We start from the raw sequence: 25,319 nt of genomic DNA, 5'->3' as shown, positions 1-25,319 counted from the left end.
CGCACCGACCGGCCTTGCCCACTCTCCTTCCCTCCCAGTGGGTCTCGGTTGGGCTCTGGCAGCATCATACGAGGGGTCCTTCCCCCGAGGACCGCCCTCCCCACCCCCCGCCCAGCCCCCGGTGCCTGAGGACCGGAGCAAGAAGGGGTTCGGATCAGGGCCTGAAGGAGAGCAGTTCGGAAGACTCAGGGCTGAGGGAGGGGCGAGCCAGAGGTGGAAGCCCAGGCATCTGGCCCACTCCAGCCCCCACCATGGCACCCAGCGGGCTGCTGCTGCTGCTGCTAAGTCACTTCAGTCGTGTCCGACTCTGTGTGACCCCATAGACGGAACCGGGCTCCCCCTTCCCTGGGATTCTCCAGGCAAGAACACTGGAGTGGGTTGCCATTTCCTTCTCCAATGTGTGAAACTGAAAAGTGAAAGTGAAGTCTCTCAGTCGTGTCCGACCCAGGGGGCAACCTTCCCTAAATAGAATTTGGTTTTTTTAAAGCTAAATGCCTTTATTCTAAACCCGTTTTCTTCACCATTCCCCAAGTCTTAACAGCAGAGTTGGCAGGGCAGTCTGCAGAGCGGAAACCACCCGATGGGAGCAGCCCACAGGCCCTTAGGGCAGGTCCCCTGGAAGCTATGCACAGGCTGGCTCAGGCTCATCTTCAAGCTTTGCCACCCTGGACTCCACGAAGGGAGGGCAGGTGGGGAACCTCTGAGGCACAGACAAGCCCCAGAGTGTCTAAAATGTCTAAGGGAGGTGCTGGCATCAGCAGTCCCCCCTGGACTAGGGAGGCTCTGGGTCAGAAATGCCCTTGGCCGCCCCCATCGTGTTCACACCACACCCCTGCACCATGGGGGCGGGGTACATGGGGGAGGTGCTGGGGGAGGCCCTGTGCACAGCGTCAAGGGACAACACAGTATGGGCAGGCAGCCTCAGCACCAGGACTACAGTCCTCAAGGGGCTGCATCTCGGCCTCTGGGTTCGGGAACAGAACTCAGGCCCTGGATGAGGCGACCATGAGGTAGCCGGAGCAGGGTGGGAAATAAGGCGGGTAGCCTCCAGTTCAGGGGCTGCTGTGGGCCCCAGGCAGCAGTCAAGTGGGCCAGGCTGACTGGCGAGACTCCAAGGCTGGGCTCGGGCAGGTCCCGCTGCTGGCTACAGGCGACGTCCGTCTGGCAGGCAGGCAGGGCAGAGAGAGTTGGTGTTCTTCCAGCCGAGGGCCCTGAGGCCAGAGCCTTCCTAGCCCGGGGCTTGGGCCTGGCCTGAACCCAGGCTGTCACTAGTGGGGCCAGGAGCACTTCTCCGGGACAGACTCCGGGGGTGTCAGGCACTTCCCTAACTTTTCACAGCCTGGGGGCGCCCAGTTCTAGGTAATGAAAATTCAGAAAGAGGACATGCAGTTACTCCAAGCACTTCAGACTCGGTACTGTCCAGACTCATGTCCTGCCCTGACCTGTGACCTGCCCCACCCTGACGAATGGACGCCACAGTGTGGAACCATCTGTCTCATCTCTACCTGGCCTGGACGCAGCTCTGCACCCGAGACCGGCACAGGAGACACTGCCCTGCGGCAACCGGGTATTAACAGGGCCTGCTTGTCACTGAAGGGGACAGTCTGCTAACTGCCCAGCACCATGGCCTCTGCAGGCCCCTGGGTGGTGGCGGCGGGGGTAGGACAGACTCCTCCCTACCCATAAGCTATGTAGGTGGTAGCCTTGGTGCCTCTGCAGGCTTGCCCGGCTGCACCTTCGTGCGCAGACTTGCTTTTTGCGGCCATGTTTTCCTGGCAACAGGACACTCACATCCCTGAGAGGGAGGCTTCGTGGCTTTGCCGGGTCCCCCAACACAGGAAGTGTGCCCTCCCCAGAGTCACTCCACCCACTCTCTCCCCTCTCAGACCCTGAGTCTGAATTGGAGCATCAGTGCCAGTGAGAACCGCAGTTCAAGCCTCCCCTGCCCTGAACACCATCAGGTGGCCCTCTGGATGCACGGCCGCCTGGCAGGGCCAGGTTTAGGAAAGCGAGCAGTTCCCAACCTTTAAGGCAGGGCAGAGAAAGGGGTCGGGTGCACTCAAAAGCAGATTCTGGGCCCAGCCTGTGTGCTTGGGGGTTGGGGAGGGTGTCTCATGAGGCCCTCGGGACACGGGCTGTGAGCTGCTCTTGTCCTGAGAGCAGAGGGCACGATCCAGAGTCTACCCGCCGGGCCAGAGGAGCTGGGCAGAACAGAGTGTGGAGCTGGGGAGCACTTTGCACACTGGCACGCACATGCACGTGCCCACGTGTGTAGGCCACTGACCCTCTCGTGGCAGTACTCGCTTCAGAGTCTGAGCCCAACCCCCACTGTTCACTCACTTGGGAGCCGTGGAAATTCCGGCCGCGCCCAGGAGGTGGCGGCAGCGCCCGTCAGGTTAGCCCCTCCCCATGTCCGGTACTGCCACCAAGAACCCTTGGTCTCTGAGCCACCTGGCGACTGCCGCTACCTGGAGACCCAGCCCACAGGAGATGGTGTGCTGGGATGGGGACAGCACTGTGTCCAAGATGACAAGATGGGCTTGGAGGGGGCATCAGGGGCTCTTCCCGGGTGGAGGTCTCTCAGCCACTGGGACCTGAGGGACCTCGGTGGTCCCGAGACGGGGCCCTTCTGCTCCATTGCTGAATCCAGGGGCCGGAATGCCAGCCTCGTGTCCTTCCAAGGGATGGGGAGGCCCTGCCGGCCCCTGCCCCGAATCTTTCCCTGGGAGCCCTGGATGTGGACCACAGTGACCAGGCCACCCCCAAGGCCAGCTGCCCCCTGGCACTCCTCACCCCCAGGGAATACATCCAGTGTCCTTGAGTTCCCACCCCCAATCCTCCACCCAGCTCAAGACAGCAGCTCCGGCTGCACATCTGTCCTCACAACTCCAGCGGGGTTTGGCGGGGGTGGGCGAGGAGCGGGGCTCACGTGTTGGCCGCACCCCAGGCCATCCACCCAGCCGGTCCACACCCACATCCCACAGGGGTTTAGCTCGTCTTGCACCCGAAGAGAGGCCAAGAGACCCCCTGCTGCTCCTGTGAGGTTGGGGCCAGAGCGGCAGGAGAGAAGTGGGGCTCATGTCTGAGGCAGACAGCTCAGCATGCACATGGCCCTAGGCCGCCCCCACAGTCTATGCACAGACCACTCACCATAACTGCCCGGTTGCACACATTGAGCTGGGGCTGTCCGGGGACCAAGGCCTCCTGGTGCTGCTGGACGACCGGGGTGATCCTGCGAAGGGCGTCCAGGTACTCGATGCTGGCAATGCTGCAGGCAAGCGGCACCAGGTCACGAGGTGGGGGAAGGGCAGAGCGAGCCTGGCAGCCCACTCAGGTAGACCAGGGTGTGGGGAGACCGAGGGGAGAGCCCTGCTCCAGGTTCTACCATCCGGCAACCTGCCAGAAAGACAGGCTGGGGCTGTGGCCCCCCTTGTCCTGCCTGCCTGTCCTGAGGTGGGCACCCAGGGAACCGTCCAGCAAATGAAGGTTCAGGCAGAGCCAGGGGCCCAGAACAGTGGCCGCAACTCTCGGGGTCCCTTTTAATCGTCTGGCCCAGGCTCCTTTTTCTTGGAGCAAATGGTCCTGGCGGAATGGGCTGAGCCCATGTGGCTCCTGGGCCCTCGGCGTCCTGCTCTGTTGGCTGCACTCGTCCCACCAGCTCGTCTCCCCAGGATCCTGTGTGACGGCATCTGGGGTGACGCCTGGGAGACCTCATGCACACTTCCCAGCCAGGTGGCAGCTCCAAGGGCTTCTTGCCCAGACCTCTGTCCCTCAAGAAACCCCATGCAAGTCATGTGGTCTCCCCACTGGGGGAGCCTGGTATCCATGCTGGGCCCTCTTCTTGGGCCAGTGACCCTGACATTGATGGTGGGGTCTCCCGGGGGCACAGTGGCAGGTGTGTTCCCTGGGACCTCGAATTTCAGGGGATACCATCTGGCCAGCTCACAGCCAGTGAGGGGCAGGGCTTGCTGCTGCTGCCGCTGTCTAACAGGCACTTGTATTGGAAGTCACGTATCTCCCTCTCTCTCTCACACACACACACACACACTCGTCTGCCATCCAGGGCGGGGCGCAGATGATGTCTCTCCTTATACCCCACCTGGAGACCTGGAGGCCCATACTACTCACCTGTGAGGAGGGCTAAGGCCTGGGGGCTGCTGGGGGTGGGATCATGTGCCCCACCCCCACCATGGCCTGGCTGGAACAAACACCGGGAGCAACAAGAAGGTGCTGGATGTGACTCAGGGGAAAGCCCAGTGGATGGAAAACTATGGGGTGCAAGAGAGCAGGGCCAGTGACTCACTGGCCTTGACCTCTGGGTGGCCCCAGGGGGCAGTCAGGCTGCCAGAGGCCCCATAGGCACAGGGCCTGCGGTCTGCTCTTGCCAGGTCTCAGCTCCACACTGACTCCCAGGCCGCCTCAGCCTGGTTTTAACCTCCAGCCTCGGTCTCCCCACCTGTGCAAGAGTCCTGGGCCCCACAAGCCCCGGCTCACCTGAGGGGGAACCTCTCTCCGGGGTCTCGGCCCAGGTGGAAGATGAGGGGCAGCTTCGTGTGTTCCTCCTGTGAGTGGGTGGTGACCCCTGAGACATTCTGCCCGGGACAGAAATCAATGCCCTGAAATGAGAGGTGGGAGGGGTGCAGGTGAGTGCTCGGTCTATGGGGCTCCTTGAGGTGCAGCAGGTCACAGGACGGCAGCAGCTGGTGAGCCCAGCAGGAACCGAAGACGGAGCCTTCCCACAACCGGCCCAGAGCTGCACCACCTGCCCCGAGCACGGTCCCCTAGGGTTTCAGTACTTTTCTGTGGGGAGTCTCTTTAAAATACTTTAGTCCATATTCTAATTTCTAGAGCAAAGCTTCTCATGTCCACCCTACGTGCCTTGTAGCGATGAGGTACATGGCGGCCAGCATTCGTCCAAGACCCCTTGGCCGGCTGAGAAGGAGGGACTACAGACCTGAAGCCAGAGGAAACAGGTGATCCCGACACCCGCCTTTAACAGGAGTTGGAGCATCTGCTCCACCAGGCTTAGGGTCCAGCCCTGCTCCATGCCCTCTGGGTGGCCTCTGCCCTTGGGTTTAGCCTTTGATGCTCATGTAAGATGGGGTTCCTGTGCCAGTGAGTCCCGCAGGCTGGAAGGCTGCACCTCGGAGCTCCCTGACTTGATTCAGGGAACTGCCTGCTGCTATCCTGGGTGAGTCAGGTGAGGTCAGGGCAACCCTCCGGAAGGACTGGGACCCCGGGACCCCGTAAGCAGCTAGACAGAAGTCTCCAGCCACCACTGGACATCATTTACAGGCTCTGGAGTGGAGCCCTGATTGGGTACGTTAATCCTGAAACAGGGCTGGGGACACAGTGGCGCTCCCTGCTCCTTCTGACAGGCGATCTTCCCAGTACCCATGTGTCTCTCCTGGCCAGCCAGTCAGCAAGTATTCTGCTGTTCAGTAAAGCAGCAGCCGAGAAGCCTGAGAAATTCCATTGTCTGCACCAAGCTATAGACCCCAGAGTCCGTCTAAGCTGCTGAGGGCGGGCAGAATGGACACTCAGGTGGGTCCCAAGTGGGTGACCCTCTGACCTTCTGGGAGCAGACCAGCTGGAGAACAAAAATGGATTTAATGATGGGAGAAACAATCACGTTCAGCATAAAAAAGCTGAGCAGTTAATGGAGAAGAATCCAAGTCTAGACAGAAAACACAAATTATAATTTGGATGCAAATCAAATAAGCTATTTAATTAAGAGCCCACTAATTAGCATTGGATTTTTCTCTTATGACTGCTCACGGGAGGGAGGCCTTGCCCCGGGGGCATTGCAGCTGAGCGCCACCACTGCAGCCCAGCCAGGCAGAGAGGGGTGTGTGTGGGGGGGAGGCCCGCCCAGCACAGTGCTGGCTTCTGGAGGGCAGGGTGGAAGGACGGAGGGAGGGAGCAGAGCTGTGCCCTTGAGCTGACCTTGTGGGTTTAGTCCATAAATACAGAAGGTCGTGTGGACACAAAGACTCTCCCTCCTGCCTCAACCCCTAGGCATCAGACACCCTATGTGGGGAGGTCACAGACTTGGTGGAAACAGGCATGGCACAGCCCTTCTCCTCCTCCCTCAGTCCGACACCCAGTACCTGATCCAGGACACCCTCAGGTGGCTCCCAGGACAACAGGCCAGGGGCACGGAGCCCTCCCCAAGATGGCTCCATGGGGCTGAGACCTCTCACCTGTTTGAACTCCTCCCAGGAATTAGTCCAGGTCCAGAAGTGGGCCTTGTATTGGCCGAGTGTCACCGCCATCAGCGTGTTGCCGCGGTAATAGAATATCGGCCTGTCAGGGGACCGAAAGGGTCAGGAAAAATGGTCCCTGGGCTTTGGGGGAGGTCCCCCGGAAAGCCCATGATCCTTGGTTCTGGGGAGGCTGGCAGCGGAGTGAGGGGGTGGTGCCTGGGCTTGGCAGGTGGCCTGGCAGGGAGGACCATGGCGGCCGGCACCCCCAACCCCTGACCCTGCGGTAACAAGCTCTCGTGGCAGGTTTTAAGACAGAAAAAAGGGAGCAAGCTGTCTGCTCCTGGCCGTAAACCTGCTCCAGCTATGCTGTTCACATTTTAGAAACTGCACTTGTTCACAGCAGCCAGGAGAACTGATTTTGTTTGAGCACAACAGTGGCTGGTCTTGAGCTGGAGAAAATGACTGCATAGCGCCCGGGAGGAGCTGGATATGAGCAGAGGGTGGTGAGGGACACCGCAAGGAGGAGAAAGGCCTCTCAGCCCCACCATGCGCCTCACACCCAAGTCCCCTGGATCTCACCTCCCTCTGGGCAAGGACACCTACCTATCTGTCAGGCGGCCCTGCAGCATGGTGGGGAGGAGGTCCAGGCCATCGATGGCCCTGTCCCTGGGCGGCTCCAGGCCTGCGAGGGACAGGCTGGTGGTGAAGAGGTCCATGATGCTGCCCAGCTGGTGGCTCACCTGCAATGCACGTGGCCCTGTGCTGCCCGGGTGCACACAATGAGATGGACACATACACACGCACACATACACACGTGCGGTCATATCCCGCAGCGTGTCCGCACACGAAGAACAGAGGCAGTCCCTGACCAATGACACATAACGTGTGTCCTGGTGAGCACAGGGAATAGGCCAGGAGGGGACAGAGCCTTCTTGCCCCAGGATGATCACAGGCCTGGCACAAGCCCCGCTCTGACTCACCTGGCCAGCAGGGATGCGTCCGGGCCACCAGGCGATCGCAGGCTCCCGCATCCCACCTTCAAATGTGGTCTGCTTCCCACACAGAAAGGGCCCGTTGCTGCCACCTGGGGAGAGAGCTGCCCATCAGCCCATGTGCCTGAGTCCCCAGGGCCACACACACCCTACCGGGCACTCGACCTTGGGACATGACTGTCTGCCTGGCTCCCTGCCTAGCCCTTCAGAGGTGCTGAAGCACCAACGCCACCTTGGAGACAAAGGACCAGCCCTGGGGTTCAGGCCTCAAGTCCAAGGTCGGAATGCCTGGAGATGGCTGTGACCTAGAGCTGCAGCTGTAAGGCTGTGCCCCTGCGGACAGCGACCACGGATGCACAGATCATGCAGACTGTTGGTGAGAAGTGAACTGTGAGACGGTTAGAACCCGAAGCCTGGCAGGTGCTGGATCCTTAAACGCCAGTGTGCAACAGCAGTTCCTGTGCGCTGGGCTCTAGGGGTATAGACCCCGTGTTTCTGACATGCCCCACTCTGAGCAGGCAGTCCTTGAATCTCTGGGCAGAAGGCAGTCAGCCCAGCCCTGGCTAACAGTGCCCATGACAGAGGGAGGTTCCTGCCCCCTGGGGACCCCGGGGATGGGGAGATGAATGCAGCAGTGCAACCTGTGGTCGCTCCAGCAGCGACCCCTTGGTTCATCCCTTCCCTGAAGCCCAAAGCCCACCTTGCTGGTCAGCACAGGGCCAGCAAGGGTCACTGGTCAGTGGCTGACGAGGGCTGATCCTCGCATTTCTCCAACTGCAGGTGGGTACATGGGTTGTCACCGTATTGTCCTCCCCCACAGCTCCTTCTCATCCAGTTGCTCTGGTCCCGTCCCTGAACATCCCCAGGCCCCTCTCTGCCCAGGACTCACAGCTGCTGGGTCTCCTAGGGCCTCCCCATGCAGGCCCAGCCCTGGAGGATTTCCTGCTGTCTGGGGCCTTCCTTACAGAGCTGAATGACTCAGGCCCTCCTCGGGCCCCCAGGGTTTTTTAAAAAAAGGAGAGAGAGACACGTCACCACAGGGGTGTGAAACCCTTATGGGACCGTAAAAAGCCAGGTGTAACAACCTCCCTCCACAATGTGGAAAAGCCTCAGACCTGAGCAGCCTGGAGGCCAGGGGTCCAAGCAGGCCTGCAGTTGGCCAGGAGCTGAGGGGCCCCAAGTGGACCCCATCTGCTGGGGCACCTGCCTTGTCTGGGTGCAGAAATGAGGGCGGCACCATTGTCAGACGTGAAGAAAACAAAGGTGTTCTCTGCGATGCCCAGGTCCCGGAGGAGACGCAGGATCCTTCCGACGCTGTCGTCCAGCTCACGGACAGCGTCCCCGTACCTGCGGGAAGGACGGGGCGGTCAGTGGGGACCAGCAGCATCGGGACCCAAGGGTGGTCGGAGCCTAACCTCAGGGATGGAGGGGAAGGGGCACGCGGGTCAGTCTCAGGTGGAATCGGGGTAGCGCCGAGCCCTCCATCCACCCCCTGGAAGAGGCACAGATGCTTCACCATCCACAGCTGATGGTCACTTGTGACAGTGACTCTGCTCTGCAGGTGATCAGACACAGCTGACCGCGCCCCCCGCACTCCCGCCCTGGGGGGTCCAGGTCTCTGGGGCCAAGGGCTCACCGCCCTCGCTGGCTGGTGCCCAGGAAAGGCTTGGAAGCGTAAACAGGTGCATGTGTAGCGTCGACAGCCCAGTAGAGAAAGAAGGGGCGGTGGGCTGCCTGCTGCCTCTGAATGAACTCCAGCGCCTCCTAAGGAGAAGAACAACGGTCATCCCCACCCAAGACCACCCCGCTCCCCGGCCCGGAGCCCACCCAGCCCCATCATCCCTGCCCGAGACCACCCCACTCCCCAGCCCGGAGCCCACCCAGCCCCATCATCCCTGCCCGAGACCACCCCACTCCCCAGCCCGGAGCCCACCCAGTCCCATCATCCCTGCCCGAGACCACCCCACTCCCCAGCCCGGAGCCCACCCAGCCCCATCATCCCTGCCCGAGACCACCCTGCTCCCCAGCCCGGAGCCCACCCAGCCCCATCATCCCTGCCCGAGACCACCCCACTCCCCGGCCCGGAGCCCACCCAACCCTGTCATCCCACCCAAGACCACCCTCTCCTGGGCCCAGAGCCTGTGCAGCACTGGCTGCTGTCACCTGCAGATAGATCTGGGTGAGGTTGGCTTCTCCGGTCTTCAGGTTAATTGGAAATTCTTCATAAAATCTGAAGATGGTACAGACCCAGACAGAGATCAGCCTTCAGTGCAGGGAAGCCCCCTCCCTGATCTCCTGGAGGAAGTCAGAGCCTGGAAGGTCCCAGGTCCTGGGGGACCAGGTGGGGGTGGGGCTGAGGCTGCGCCCCTGCCCAACAGACAGGCAAGACTAGGAGAGGAAGGGGTGGGTCCCCAGGGCTGTGGAGGGCGCAGGGGCTCTCTCTGGGTTGCAGGGGGTGGTGCTGGGTGAGCTCGCTCTGTGGTGCACTGACGTGTACTGAGCTCCAGCAAAATACAAATAATAAAAAGGAACAAAGAAAGGGAAGTTAACCCAAACCCAGCCCCGCAGCCGCCTGATGGTCAGAACAGGTGGTCCTGCAGCTGATAGCCCCTGGACAGTGGCTTGAACGAGGCTGACCATTTGGAACACAGCCCCCTGGCTGCTTCAGGGGTTGGCCCTGAACCCTAGAAGCCGAGTAAAGGGTCTGGGGCTCCCAGCACATTTCCTGAGACTGTTAGAAGCACCCTGAGGTGGGGCGCTTATCAGTCATGGCTCACAAGACAAGTCTGGGTGTGTGGAGGAGCTGGTGGCAAGGAGCCCGGGACTCGATACCTGCCGACCATCTCCTGATCCCGGTACACGGGAATGTTGGGCCTCGCCTTGCTGTCGTAAGGTCCAAAGTGACAGTTGGGGGATCCAAACCACTCATCAAATCCGTGCTTCAGGGGGTGGAACTGAGGTCGGTGGCCCAGGTGCCTGGAGACAGGAATCCAAGGCACTTCAGGGAGCTCCGCAGAGCAACCACCCTTGCCTTTGGAGAAAGGCTCAGGAGACGAGGTCCAGCCAGCCCAGGGAGCACTGAGTCTGGCGCCCCGAGGCCACAGCCCCTCCCTCCTTGGCCACCCAGGAACAGCAGAGGGCAGCACACCCTGGGGCTGCCTGGACCAGGTCTGGTGATTATGCTCAATGCCTGGGGAGGAGCCAGTGGGGACAAGAGAACATGGCAAGATGCCTGCAGGGCGATGGCCCAGCTGTTTCCTGAGGCTGTGCTCGGACCCACCCCCTGCTCCCACCCAGAGGCCCCTTCCCACGTAGGGTCCTTCTGCCAGAGACTCTTGAGAAGGTATGGCTTAGGAAAGCAGTGTCCGGGCAAGGTATCCCCACCCTGGGAAGTGGACATGTTCCTAGAGTCAGTCTGCAGGGTCACTGGCACAGGCCGACCCCAGGTGACTGTGAGCTCGCCATGCTGCTTGGTCACTCATCCAGGGTGGATGTGGCCGGGGCACCAGGGAAAGACAGGGCCAGAGCTGAGCTGGCCGGCAACGGAGTCTGGTTGCCTATAGGCAAACCTCTGGGTCCCCCATTGTGGGTCCTGACCCTCTTTGCCTCTGAGGGACGGCTGCTGGCCCTTGCAGCCCTTGTGCGGGGCGGGGTGGGGGATACCTGCACCAGCTCCGCCCTGAGCTCTCTTTAGAGGTGCTTCCTCTCTGGGCCGCAGCTATACAGCAGGGCTGGGCCTGAGTCCTTCAGCCCAAACGGCCTTCACGGAACAGAAACACCCATGAAGGTCCAGCTCGTGTGAAGCTGTTGATTCAAAGAGCCGGTCCCAGAGCAGCTGTGGGGTCAGCACTGTCTGCAGGTCTCAGAGCCCATCCTCACCCTGGCCAGGGCCATCCTGACCCCAGCCTGTCCACTTCCCTGAGTCCACGCCGGCTGCTTCTCCAGGCCCTGCCATGCCCCTTCCTGCTCCAGAGTCCGCCTGTCTCTGGAGCTCGTGGGGTCAGGTTCCCCCTCCAGCTGGGGCGGCTCCAAGTCACTGACCACGAACAGAAGACCGCTGGACCAGGGTGGAGCTGCCAGGCTGGGCAGGGAGCACCAGTCATCACAGGCACTCGCCCTCTGTGGGTACAGCCCTGGCAGAGCCCAGCCACCGTCTCCCCAGGCCTTCCCATCTCTGCCGGAGCCCTGCAGGCTCCTACAACCACCTGCAGCCACCACCCTCTCCCAGCTCATCAACTCAACAGGACGGCTTCCACCTGGTCTCAGGAGTGAGGAAGTGCCCCTGCAGCCTCCAGACTCCCCAACTCGCTGAGTCTCCTCTCCTGGCTTCTGCAGGCACCGCCCCCCCACCCCCGCCACCACCATAACAACCGGGTGGAGCAGGGGCCCCCAAGAGGTGCAGATGAGGTGCTTGAGAAGGTGCGTGCCAGGGGGCTGAAGGGGAGAGGGTCTGAAGCACAGCAGCATCAAAGGAGACACAGTCAGGTCTGGAAAAGCAAGGGAGGCTTCCTATAGGAAGGCAGGCCTAGTCTCTGAGGGGTCCAACAATCAGGAGAGGGAAGAGAGGACATCCGACCTCTGCACCAACCTCCAGGGCCGCGCATGGGGGCGTCCCCGGCAGCGGGAGAGGAGACACCTCACAGCCACCTAACTATCACCCCGATGACCCAACCACATGACCCTCCGCCCCTGCCTGCTTCCTGGTTTCACCACGAGACGGAGCCTCCTGATGTGTCCTCTGTGATGGCATGTGTGTGCAACAACAGGGCTGCTTTCGTGGTGTTGTGCAGCCAACACCCCAGACTCACCACGGAGCTGGCTGGCAGGGTGTGGGACTCACCACTTGCCCACGATCTTGCTGGCGTAGCCGGCTCCCTTCAATAGTGCCGGCAGCAGAAGCTCCGAGTCTGGGATGCCCCCCACTATCTCCTGTGGAGTGTAGGCTGTGGAGCAACGCAGCCTGTGAGCTGCGCACAAGGGAGGCCACGCACCGTGAGGATCGAGGGGCAGAGCCCTGGTGGGGATGGCACTGCCCGGGCACTTTTCGGGTCTTCCAGCTATACCTCCCTGTCAGCACTGTTACCAGGGTTGGGACGGGCAAACATGCCCCCGAGGGGGGTCTGGACCTCAGGAGAGGGCCCACCCCTGGGGTCTCTGGAACACACCCTCCTCCAAGGACCATGGGAAACCCCACCGGGTCAGGGAGCCTGCCCTGGAGCCTACCGTTCCTGGCGTGCCCGTTGGTGGTATAGAAGCCGCTGCGGATGGGCAGACGTCCGGTGAGCAGAGCTGCCCTGGCTACGCAGAAGGGACACAACAGAAACGTGTGTCACACGTCCAGCCTGAGGCTGGCCCTGCAATGCCTGAATCCCGGAAGCTCCTGGAGAACCGGGTAGGCGCTCACCCTCCCGCCTCGTGCTCTCCAGCTCCTGGGACAGCCTATGGGTCATGGCCAGCCCCTCCCAGGATTACTTCTCATCCTGAGATCAGAGATTCTCCTCACCTGTAGGGCCCCCGCACCTCTGGCTGACAAGCACTTCCCCAGCCCAGCGCCTCCCCTGAACGAGCCGCTGAACTCAGCTCCATGAATGAACAGCCGCTGCCAAGGTCCCCACAGGCTCCAAGCCCTTGGTGACCTCTGACAGCTCTGGTGGTTCCATGTCCCCCAAGGGGTGGATCCTGGGAGCTCCCCAGCACCAGGGTTCGATGGATGCCTGAGTCGAGGCTGCCCCTCCACACCCCTGCCCTGTCCCCATGCCTGCCCCCTCGATCCCACCTCGGGGTCTGCAGGTCCCCCCACCCTGCCTCACCTAACTGATGTCTCCCTGCTCCACACATGCCCCCTGCCCCCACTCCCCGGTGGCCTGAGCTGGCCCTGACTTACATGGGGAGCACAGAGGGTTGGCCGTGTAGAAGTTCGGGAAGAGCATCCCCTCCGCGGCCATCCGGTCCAAATTCGGGGTCTCTCTGGAAGGTTCTCCATACACCCCCAGGTCGCCCCACCCCATCTGCAGGAAGGAGCATGTGGAGATCAGCTGAGAACACAGCTGGAGCTGGCCCTGGTGCCCCGAGTGTGGCCAGGACACAGTCTGCTGCTTCCCCGGTGCAGATGTCAGCCCACGTGCTCACGGGACACTGGCATCAAGACTCCTCTGCCTCCACACAGACATGGAGGCTGCCCTACTCCATGGGGCAAACTCAGATTTGAAAATAGCGGTGAGGCCCCAAGGCCCGCGTTCCCTCCTGAACTTGCCACCTGGAGAACTGAGCCGGCTGGCACCCTGACACGGGGCAGATGTCCACAGCAGCAGGGCTCCCGACAGCTCTAAGAAAATGCCCGAGTCCATCACTGATCAACAGTGGACAGAACATGGTCTGTCCACCCAGTACCAGGGTGAACAGAGGTCCCCCTCAAGTTTCTTTCCATTCAGAACCCGTGAACATAACCGTATCTGGAACACAGATGTATCAGCCTGCCTGCACCTGTGCAGAAGGCAACCAGACCCCGGCCCTGTGGTTCCCCTCCTGCGCTCCGCCTTGCTTTCCTTAGTGGGACGTTCAGGGCTTCTGGGCAGTGCAGGGGCCACACGTGGCTATGAGGAATGACCATGTGCGCGCGCATGTGTGTGACCATGTCGACACACGTGGGAGGAGGCCCTGGAGATCCAGGACACTGTGGGGACGCACAGTCAGTGTTTGTATAGCCCAGCCTCACACTTCCCAGGAGTCATGGGGGCCTCCTTAATCCTGTTTTGTAAGTAAAGAACAGAGACACACACGGTGCTAGGGTCCAGATGGTCAAGAGGGAGCTCTGTGCCCTCAAGCCCTGCCCTGGCCCACCAGCCACAGAGAACGGAGGTGAGCCAGCACCACTGTAAAAAGCTACTCAGTGAAGGAGTCTTTGGGGCCTAGAAAAGAAAACAACAGTCTCAAAGGCCCTTGCTGAATCACCGAACTTTGGAGAAAACAAAACAGAACTTTAGGTCCCACCCTGATGCTCCAGGCCAGTTGCATCTATCTGGGACTTATCACCCCCTGTCCAGAAACCTTCCACCCCCTACACCTGTCCTGAAGACTTATCACCCCCTGCCCAAAAACTTTCCACTCCCTACACCTGCCCAAAAGACTTATCATCCCCTGCCCAACTACAAATGCCATCTCAACTGAAGAATACCCAAACCATCCCGCCTGATTAACATTTTCCTTATCGCTTCCACAAACCTCCCTGTAAACATGGAGCCTCCCTGATCCCTCTTGGCGCTCAGCCTGGTTGTTAGGCCGACTGTCGCCCCCTCCTTGCCTGAATAAAGGTAACCTACTTCTGTCTTTCCTTTTTCTGCCTTGCCGGAAATATACCTTACATTCTTGGTGGGGACGGGGCGAGGCACTCATCTCCCTCTCTCTCCCTCTCCCTCCCTCTCATTGTTTTTCCTTTTCCCGGAGTCTGGGAGCACGAACATCCTCTGAGCTCACTTTTCTGCCAGGGCTCAAGTTCCCCTCGGGGATGCCCAGTGCCTTCGTGAGCAGTGCAAGACTTGTGCTAAGGCTTTATTGATGCTTTGTGTACCCCCAGGCCTTGGCTCTACCCGCTTTCCCTCTCTCTCTCTCTGACGACCTCCGGAATGGGGAATTCTTGCCATTCGACTGCTCTGCATGCAACACTTCACTCAAGCCGGCCCCTAGATTAAGGTAAAATCCAATCCGGATGGTGTTCTAGAGGCTCCCTAGAAGCCAGTCCTCTTGGTCCCAGGGACCCCCGGCCCAGGGCCACTCTGTAGGCGACGGTGGGGGACGCTCCACCTCAACACAGAGCTCTATTCTCATAACTCCTATTGCGACTACGGGTGACTACTCAAGCTCCCAATAGGAGTCTCTGCTTGCCTTTCAATTATGGGGTCTGGCCAGTCTGTACCAAAAGATTCCCCTCTGACCTGTGTTCTCAAAAATCTCAAACCACTCTCACTCACTGAACTCAAAGCTAACCATTTAAAACAACTCTGTACACAGATTTGGCCTCAATATCGATTAGACAATCAAGACCACTGGCCTGAAGTCGGCACATTTGACTTTAACATTCTTCAAAATCTCACTGACTTCCTTAAACGGAATGGCAAGTGGTCAGAGGTCCCATATGCCCAAGCCTTTTGGGCCCTTCCCTATGCAAGGCCTGCTCCACCCACGAGGTCCTTCTATGCACCTTGCCTCCCAAGCAAAAGGGCTCTTCTTCCTTAACTAACCAGGACCAGACCTTCCACACTCCTGGAGTTCGATGAGCCCCCTCCCTACCCGCCACCCCGCCAACCCTCTCCTTCCCCTTCATCCAACTCACCTACTGGCTCCAAAACCTCTCCTGACTCCCCCTTGACCCCGCTACCCCATCTCCCTGCTTCCTTCCCCCCCTGCCACACAGTCACATACCCAACACGTTTCCCCTGAGAGAAGTGGACCAGAGGGCCCCAACCGAGTCCATGTGCCATTTTCATTGTCAGATATGAGCCAGATAGAAGAAAAGTTAGGGTCATTTTCTGAAAATCCTACCAGATACAGAAAAGAATTCCTGAGACTCTGCCAGGCCTATAACCTCACATGGAGTGACGTATATTATATCCTAAATGCCACTCTCACCCCAGATGAAAAAGACCATATCTGGCAAGCAGCAAAAGACCATGCTGGTCATTTACATAACCAAGCCCGGGATATCCCAGTTGCTGATGAGCTGGTGCCTCAGTTAGATCCCCACTGGACTTACCAGCCCGGTGACCCAGGTATCAGGAGACTCGATCATATGATTACCTGCATTCTAGAAGGAATGCAGAAAAATACACATATCCATGTCAATTATGATAAAGTCAGGGAAATCACCCAAGGGGCAGATGAAAATCCAGCCTTATTCTTGGCACGCCTCACAGAGGCAGTCCAATAGTATACCAACCTAGATATCACCACCCCTGCTGGGTTCCTCTACCTTCACGTTCAGTTCATCAGCCAGTCCGCCCCTGACATCAGATGCACGCTTCAACAACTAGAAAAGGGCCCTGAGATCCCCCAAAGAGACCTTCTAGAGGTAGCCTTCAAAGTGTTCAATAATAGAGAGGAGGAGGCTAAGAGAGAAAAAGAAGGTGAGAGAAAAGCTAAATATGCCTTTTTGGCGGCAGCAATTAAGGGAAGAGATCAGCCTGGCCCAAGTCATCCCAGAACGGGGCCTAAGACCACCCCCTCCCCCGGACCCTGCTTCCGATGCAAACAGTCAGAACACTGGGCAAAGGCATGCCCAAACCCGCGGCCCCCCACAAAAGCATGCCCAACCTGTGGCCAATGGGGACACTGGAAGATGGACTGTCCCCAGGGACGCCCTGGCACCCCTGGGGAGGTCCCCACCTCCCAGACCTGGAGAGTGGAATGTCCACAGGGATGTCCTGGTACCTCTGGGGAGATCCCCACTTCTCCCCAAACCCCCAGCCCAACCCTATGAGAGTTGTTCCAGTGATGGGGCCCGGGTTCCAGCCCCCCAGCCCGTGTCCTGAACACGAGCTCGGAACTTAGGTAGTGGCCGGAAAAGAGACCTCTTTTATAGTAGACACTGGAACCACTTTCTCTCCGTTAACTTCCTACTCTGGCCCAACTCAAGACTCAGAACTCACAATCAAGGGAGTCTCTGGAGTCCCCCTAAAGCCAAAAATCAGCCCTCCATTACTCTGTCAGTTTGGAAAATCGACCCTTATACACTCCTTCCTCATAATGCCTCAGTGCCCGAGGGCACTCCTAGGGAGAGATTTGTTATCCAAATTGGGGGTCTTTATTATCATACCCCCCTCCATATAGTCTCTATATTCTGTATGCAGATGGCACCTGGACCATCCCTCTCCCTCACCCCGACCTTCCCTTGGATCTACCCGCCTTAGACCCCCAAGTCTGGGACACTGATCACCCATCCATAGCCAAACATCATCCCCCAGTCCACATTACCCTAAAAGACCCCTTGACTATAATCACCCAACAACAGTACTCTCTCACCCTGGAGGCCCACAAGGGACTTAAGCCTATCATAGACTATCTTCTTCAAGACTCTATCCTAATTCCTACCCATTCACCACACAACACCCCTATTCTGGCAGTACAGAAGGGACCAAACTCTTGGAGACTGGTCCAGGATCTGCGAAAAATCAATGAGGCCATCACACTGACATTCCCAGTAGTCCCGAATCCTTACACCCTTCTGTCTACCATACCCCCGACTGTAACCTACTTCACGGTATTAGATCTCAAAGATGCTTTTTTCACCATCCCCCTCCACCTCCTCTCCCAACCCCTTTTTGCCTTCACCTGGCAAGACCCCGAGACTCATGTTTCCCAGCAACTAACATGGACAGTTCTCCCCCAGGGGTTCAGAGACAGTCCCCACTTTTTGGACAGGCTTCACAAAAGGACCTACAGACACTTGACCTAGCCCCTAGTCATCTCCTCTAATACATAGATGACCTCCTCCTTTGTAGCCCAACCCGAAAACTCTGCCTCCAACATACTGCCAAACTCCTTGGGGCCCTGGGATCCTGGGGTATCGGGTATCCCAATCTAAGGCCCAAACAGTCCAGATAAACGTCACCTACCTGGGGTTCTCCCTATCCCATCAACAAAGAACTATTCCCCCAGATAGAATCCAGACCTTAATTAACTGTCCACTTCCAAAAACTAAAAGGGAACTCCTGTCTATCCCCGGCCTCCTAAATTTTTTCCATATCTGGATCCCTAACTTCTCCCTCACTGCAAAGCCGCTCTATGAGGCAACTAAAGGCTGTCTGGATGAGCCCCTCTTTAATCTAACCTCCTCTCTGGCCAATCCTCTCGCCAGGTCACCCAGAGCCTCCTCCAAGTGCCCACTCTCCACCTGCCAGATCACACCAGGCCATTCTTTCTCTTTGCACATTCCAACCAGGGACAGGCCCTGTGACTTCTATGTCAGCAGGCCAGAGACACCTGGGCTCCCATAGCCTATCAATCAAAACAGCTTGACATGGTGACCCAGGGCTGGCCTCCCTGTATACAGGCCATGGCTGCTATCGTAGCCCTCATACCCGAAGCAAATAAATTCTCTGGGCATGCCCCTTTAACAGTCTGTTCTCCACACACCTTCTGAGACTTACTATCACATCGGGCTTTCCTCTCCCTTCCCCCTTCCAGGGTGCAGGTCCTACATGCCTTTCTCCTCAACGCTCAGCTCTCATTCTCCCCCTGCTCTCCCCTTAACCCCGCCAGCTTATTACCCACGTCCTCTACAACAGACTCCCTCTTACATAGCTGCAGCCTAACAGTAGATCTTACCCAAAACCCCTTTCAACATTTAACAGATCAGCCCATCCTAGACCCAGACACCCCACACTGGTTCACTGATGGCAGCTCTCAAAAATCCCCACCCTTTGCAGCAGGATACGCCATTATCCAGGGGGACCTTTGTCACAATCACGGGACCCAGACAATTGAAGCTTCACCTCTGCCACCTCATACCACCTCCCAACAGGCAGAACTGATAGCTCTCACCAGAGCTTTGACTCTGGCTAAAAATCTAAGGGTTAACACCCACACAGACTCCAAATATGCTTATAACATACTACACTCAAACATCCTAATGTGGAGAGAAAGAGGTTTCCGAACCCAAAAGGGATCCCCCATTATTAATATCAGACCTGATCCACAAACTTCTAGAGGCAGCACTCTTACCAAACAAAGCGGCCATCCTCCACTGTAGGGGACATCAAAAGGGAAGTCTCATATCAGCCTACAACAATGCTGCAGACCAGAAGGCAAAGGAGATAGCACTGTCCCATCCTTCCCTCCAGACCCCGTCATCTTAGCTCTGACTCCACCCGACCCTCCCACCACCAGAGAAATCCTCTCTTATCTACACTCACTTTTTCATCCCTCATCCAAGACACTCCAACAGTTCCTCCGTAACCACTTCCCCATATCCAATGCTGACCAACAATATTTAGATAACCTAACCCGCTCCTGTCAAACATGTCAACGTACTAACCCCAATTCCAACCTTAAACTGGCATCCTTTCCAACCCATCAAATGCGAGGCAGCCTCCCAGCACAGGATTGGCAGATAGACTTTACTCATATGCCCCTGGTCCGGAGAATCAGATCCCTCCTGGTCCTTGTGGACACCTTTTCAGGATGGGTTGAAGCATCTCCCACTATAAACAAAAGAGCCCACACTGTGGCCCATATCCTCCTCACAGAAATTATCCCCAGGTTTGGCCTGCCTTCATCCCTACAGTCTGATAATGGCCCAGAATTTACGTTCACGGTCACCCAACAACTTGTCCAATTCTTACAGATACCCTGGAAATTTCACATTCCATACCGTCCCCAGTCCTCAGGAAAGGTACAAAGGATGAATACAATAATCAAAGAAACCCTTACCAAACTAACCCTCGAAGTACATCTGGATTGGACTAAACTTTTGCCAATTGTTCTCCTCAGAATACGGGCTTTGCCCAGAAAGCCCCTGGGGCTGAGCCCCTTTGAGGTGATGTATAGAAGGCCCATGCTCCCTCCTGGGCTCCCCCCTGAACCTCCTCCCATACCAAGCTTCCTACACTCCCCTCTGCAAGCGGAACTCTGCAATGCCCTCTGGAAATACGCCAACCACAACTTGCCTGCCCCTGACCCCCAAGCCTCCCTGTCCCCTTTACAAATTGGAGACATGGTCTATCTGTCTGATAATCCCCAGGGTGACCTAACCCCAAAGTGGCAGGGACCATTCAAAATCATCCTCCTAACCCCAATTGCAGCTAAACTTGAGAAGGTCACCTCCTGGGTACACCTCTCCTACCTAAAACGGGTCACCTCCGATGCTGGGTTGCCCTCCTTAAATGACACCTATCAGGTCTCCTTCACAGGACCTACCTTCTTAAAATTCACCCGGTGACAACCTCTGTCAACCATCCAAGAAGACACTGAATGACCTGGACTCTCTTCAACCTACAACTGTTCCTGACCCAACTACTACAAGACCTCTGGACCAACACCCCGACAGGAACCTCCTTCAAAGATCTGACTACACTGGTGTCTCAACTGTCGCTCCAGGGAACCTTCTACAACCTGACTCCAGATGAAATTGATTTCTTTACTCTCATTCTCTACATCATTCTACATCCTAATGAACACTGTTCCTCCTCCAATTCAAACCACCACCAACTTGGGGCCTTTTGCCCCTTACCCTGACTGACCACTCCCTGTCTAACTATAATTGCACTCTTAATCCTTGCTATAGGCCTAGCAACTGTCTCCCCTCAGGACTGGCCACCTATCCTTCGCCTTTCCATGGGTATCGCCTACGTTGCTAGCTGTGTTCTAATCCTAGGACGCTATTTCCTCTGCACTGCCTAACTAACAGCCCCATGACTCCTCTGTTCCTTATCCTTGCTGCACTCCCCGGCCTTCTCGCTACTCCCTGCCCCTGCTCTGACATTTATTCCTATGTACATTCCTCATGTTATAATACAGCTCCAAAACCATGCACCATGAACCTTGGGGGTGGGAAGTCCAAATCCCTACTCACTGTTAAAGTATAAAAGACGGAGTTTCGTGAGTACCTGCCATAAGCCAAATGGAAGAAACATATGTTTCTATCCCATTACCCACTGGGGGTACTCAGATGGGCGTGGGGTACTAGATCAAAATCGGGAAAAGAAACAAGAACAAGTCATACAGAACATAATTTCCCGGTTACAGGTGACTCCTGAGCCTTATAAACACCTAGACCTCCTTTCCCAATTACGGCCTCTCCTAAAACCTCCTTCTAGCAACCAATACCTTACCCGCCTTCTCAACTCTTCCTTCCAATTCTTCCAGTACATACAACACACATCCCAGTGTTGGATGTGCATGTCACTGTCTCCCTCACCGCACATAGCAATTCCTTTACCTTCAACCTGGCTGTTACAGGGGAACGATACCTCCCCTTCCCAACAAAAAACTACACAACTCATTGGGCCAGTCTCTGACAATGTCCTACTCTCAGCCTCTTCAAACCTAACCTGTATCAACTACTCTAGTCCCAACTACACTGGTCTGACAAACTCTGCTCTCTCCTTCTGCTCCACTTGGGTTCACTTGGGTTCTCTGGTTCTCAGGAATCTTCATTCTCTGCGGGACCTATGCATATTCAGGTCTCCCCTTGGACCCCCTGGACCTTACATCTTGGTCTTCCTGACCCTGGGCCTAACATTCCTCAAAGAAGAAGAGGTAGAACAAATAGTCTACCCCCAAGGGGAACTTTCCCAAAGAAAAAGACGAGCTGTCACAGCCCCCCTCCTGATTGGGACTGGCATAGCAGCAGCCCTAGGCACCGGGATTGGAGGCATCTCGACCTCTGCCCATTTCTACTACAAGCTGTCCCAAGAACTTAATGAAGACATGGAGCAGGTAGTGGAGTCTTTTGTTTCAATCCAAAGACAAATTAACTCATTAGCTTCTGTGGCCCTACAAAATAGGCGAGCCCTGGACCTTCTCACTGCAGAAAAGGGAAGGACCTGCCTTTTCCTAGGAGAGGACTGTTGCTATTTTGTTAATGAAACCGGCATAGTCCAGGGTAGAGTCAAAGAACTTAGAGACAGAATTGAACACCGCAGAAAAGAGTTACAAAACCTTTACAGTCCCCAAAACCTGTTTCAATAGGTCCTACCTTGGTTGCTCCCTTTCCTGGGACCATTGCTCCTCATCATTCTATTCCTTTTATTTGGACCCTGTCACTTTAATCTCTTTCAAAGGTCTCTCCAAGAACGGATTCGGGCCATCTCTCAAGATCAGGTCAAGACCATTCTTCTTCTCGAGAGCCTCACCCCGACCTCAGGAAAAGGAGACCCTGGGCCCTAGGACAATCCTCCATTCCAGACCAAAATCATCGCCCCTATCCAGCAGGAAGTAGCCAGAGAGATACAGCACCCTTTTCCCCATTTTTTTTTTATGATCTCAGGGTCTGGAATGAAGGAGTCTTTTGGGCCTAGAAAAGAAAACAACAGTCTCAAAGGCCCTTGCTGAATCACCTAACTTCAGAGAAAACAAAACAGAACTTTAGGTCCCACCCTGATGCTCCAGGCCAGTTGCATCTATCTGGGACTTATCACCCCCTGTCCAGAAACCTTCCACCCCCTACACCTGCCCTGAAGACTTATCACCCCTTGCCCGAAAACTTTCCACTCCCTACACCTGCCCAATGGAGAAGGAAATGGCAACCCACTCCAGTATTCTTGCCTGGAGAATCCCACGGACAGAGAACCCGGAGGAGCCTGGTGGGCTATAGTCCACGGGGTCGCAAAGAGTCAGACATGACTGAGCAACTTCACTTCACTTCATACCTGCCCAAAAGACTTATCCCCTGCCCAACTACAAATGCCATCTCAGCTAACGAATACTCAAACCATCCCGCCTGATTAACGTTTTCCTTATAGCTTCCACAAACCTCCCTATAAATATGGAGCCTCCCTGATCCCTCTCAGCACTCAGCCTGGTCGTTAGGCCGACTGTCTCCCCCTCCTTGCCTGAATAAAGGTAACCTACTTCTGTTGAGGTCGTCTTTCCTTTTTTGCCTTGCCCGAACTATACCTTACACTCAGCATCTTCTAAGAGCTTCCATGAGCTGATGCCTACTGGGCCTGCGCTGGGTCTGAGGACCTGCTGGGGGGCACCCCCGGGCCTAATGACTGTAGGGGTGAGGCCGGGTGAGGACACAGCACTGTGGGGGGCCTGAAGCCTGTCTGGTCTGGAGAGCCATGTTCCCCACTAATGCTCAAGTTGCTTTGAGTGTGTTTTCTAACATTCGCTGACCAGGACAGAGGTCTCCCCAACTTCTCCGGGCTTCAGCTGCCATAGTCACAGGAAGAGATGACACAGGAGAGGTGGGGGCACCAGGGTCTCTTGGCCTGCTGTTCCCGGTTCCTGGGGCCCACCCTGGGCACACAGGTGGACAGTCCCCCAGTCAGCCCCCTTGAGTAAGATGTGCCCAGCATCGGTCCCCCTCCACCGCTCAAAGAATGCAACAGAGACCAGGAAGCCACCTGCTAGGCCTGTCACCCAGCAGCCCCAGTAACAGGCAAAGAGAAACACTCGGTGTAGGCACAGGCTTTGTTTTGTTGTTTTAACTGAGCAGGGCCTTAGTGCTGTACATGGGATCTTCCATCTTTGTTGCAGAATTCGAACTCTTTAAAAAAAACAAACTGTTTATTTGGCTGCCAACTATTTAAGTAGCAGCATGCAGGATCTTCAATCTTTGTTGCAAGATGTGGGATCTAGTTCTCTGACCAGAGATTGAACCCTGGGCCCCCTGTATTGGGAGTGCAGAATCTTGGCCACTGGACCACCAGGGAAGTTTCCAGGTTTTTTTTTTTTTTTAGCCCCATAAATCCAGGAAACGACCATCTCAACAAGCCTGCAGCATCAGTCTTCACTAATGAACCGTCACCTTGGGGAGAGAGAGGCAGAAGTGGGAGAGACTAAAGGCTCAGCTTGGTTCAGCCTCAATGATATAAGTACTCAAACAGCTTTCCTGCCTGGGAACCTCAGCTCTGAGAAGGCTGACCACGACACAGAAAGCATTTCCAAGACCCACGTATTGGTTATGAAGCAAAGTTTCCTAACCATCCATCAGACGGGCTCCCAGAGAAGAGCTTTGGGGCCCCTTCAGGAGCCAAGGTGTCTGAACAACTGTGACTAAACTGAAACACATTGTACCTCACCTCTGAGAGGAGCCAGTACATATTGGTGGCTCTGCGATCTTTTCTAGCTTATCTGAATGTTGTTAGCTTTTTGTAATAAAGAATTAGGGATTCCCTGGTAAAGGATCCGCCTGCAACGCAGGAGATTCTGGTTTGATTCCTGGGTTGGGAAGATCCACAGGAAAAAGGATAAGCTACCCACTCCAAAGAATTACTTTGATAATAAAAAATGTTGCATGAGATATATTTTACATCTTTTTCTTGTGCTGCTGCTGCTGCTGCTAAGTCACTTCAGTCATGTCCGACTCTGTGGGTGTTTTACACACACAGCATCTTGCAATTCCGACAAGCCAGGAGCGTCCAGCAGCAATGTGAGGCTCGTGGCCTCAGTCCAAAGACTACTGGGAGTGTCTTTGCTGGCCTTTTGGGGGAACTTTGATATATTTTTACTCCCAACTCTTCTGATACTAAATGTGTGTGGGAACCTCCATTTCACTCACCCAAAATACATTCCTGGCTTTCTTGGGAAGGTGGACGGGGACCAACTCATAAAGAACCTGGGAACAGCTCGGTTTATCCCCAGGGTTGGCTCACCAGAGTGACCAGGGTGACCTGGGGCCACACACATGCTCAACGGGGGACATTCCTCTGGTTCAGTTCTTTACCACCCCACAAAGACCTGACCTTTGGCCAGAAATCCCAGCAGAGGCAGAGTAGCCAGACCAAGCAACTCTGGTCCAGTAGGGCAAAGGCAGCAGAAGGGACTTTAAAGGCAGGCAGGCCGGAGTCTCAGTCAGCTCCGCACTCTTTCTGCCACCAACGCCCAGAGAACTGGAAGGCAACAGGTGAGCAGAGGTCCTGGAGACCTGGTCCTCACGTGGCCGGCATCACAGTTGGTCTGGGCTGTCGCTCAGACCTTCCAGCGCGGTGTGGGGCAGGGATGGGGCAGTGGAGGCCCAGGGCAGAAAGGTCTTCTCCTGGTCTGGCCCGCAAACTACCACCTCACTTCAGCTTTACTCAAGAGCCACGCTGCGGACGGCAGAGCCAGGCATGACTCCCACACCGCTGGCCGCCCTTCCCCTGCTCCTGACCCCGCAGCGAGCACAGCAGCCCTCCCCGGAGCCCGGCTCGCGCGGACACTCACGTCGTCCATGAGCAAGAGCAGGATGTTGGGGGGCTGAGGGGCGCGCGTGACCCCCAGCTCCGCGGCGCTTAGCACCAGAAGCAGCCACCACCTGGTCGCCACAGCAACCGCCGCCATGGCAACCAGGCCAAGTGCCACTGACCCTGGAAGCTTCAGGAACCTGACCGGCGAAGAGAGCTGTCTTTCCGGCCTGGCGATGGGGCGAGGCCACGATGTCTGAGTGACAGGAGGGGCGGGGTCAAGGCTCCTACACTAGGGG

General features: G+C 56.8%; 1 protein-coding gene across 4 annotated transcripts; it reads right to left on the bottom strand.

Moving 5' to 3' along the window:
- Positions 1 to 138: 138 nt before the first annotated feature.
- On the bottom strand, positions 139 to 25,283 carry GALNS (galactosamine (N-acetyl)-6-sulfatase). 4 transcript variants are annotated; one of them, XM_055412947.2, is made up of 14 exons: positions 25,061 to 25,280; positions 13,083 to 13,206; positions 12,422 to 12,496; positions 12,039 to 12,165; positions 10,031 to 10,174; positions 9,362 to 9,428; positions 8,835 to 8,962; positions 8,406 to 8,545; positions 7,187 to 7,290; positions 6,810 to 6,946; positions 6,204 to 6,306; positions 4,495 to 4,616; positions 3,151 to 3,268; positions 139 to 1,355 (listed from the first exon to the last, which is right to left on the bottom strand). In XM_055412947.2, the coding sequence occupies exons 1-14, from the start codon at positions 25,175 to 25,177 to the stop codon at positions 1,269 to 1,271; spliced, it is 1,593 nt and encodes a 530-aa protein (XP_055268922.1). In that variant the 5' UTR covers positions 25,178 to 25,280; the 3' UTR covers positions 139 to 1,268. The 4 variants fall into 4 exon arrangements, with proteins under 4 accessions (XP_055268922.1, XP_055268923.1, XP_088686700.1 ...); XM_055412948.2 differs by having other exon boundaries at positions 12,039 to 12,141; XM_088830573.1 differs by lacking the exons at positions 139 to 1,355; positions 3,151 to 3,268 and adding an exon at positions 4,106 to 4,268 and having other exon boundaries at positions 25,061 to 25,283.
- Positions 25,284 to 25,319: the final 36 nt, after the last annotated feature.

The sequence above is a fragment of the Moschus berezovskii genome, chromosome 22, assembly GCF_049115385.1.
Source record: "Moschus berezovskii isolate FMDL1 chromosome 22, NW_MosBer_1.0, whole genome shotgun sequence".
In the NCBI taxonomy this organism is placed as follows: domain Eukaryota; kingdom Metazoa; phylum Chordata; class Mammalia; order Artiodactyla; family Moschidae; genus Moschus; species Moschus berezovskii.
Note: the sequence above shows the minus strand (reverse complement) of the source record. Positions and strands in the feature narration are given on the sequence as shown.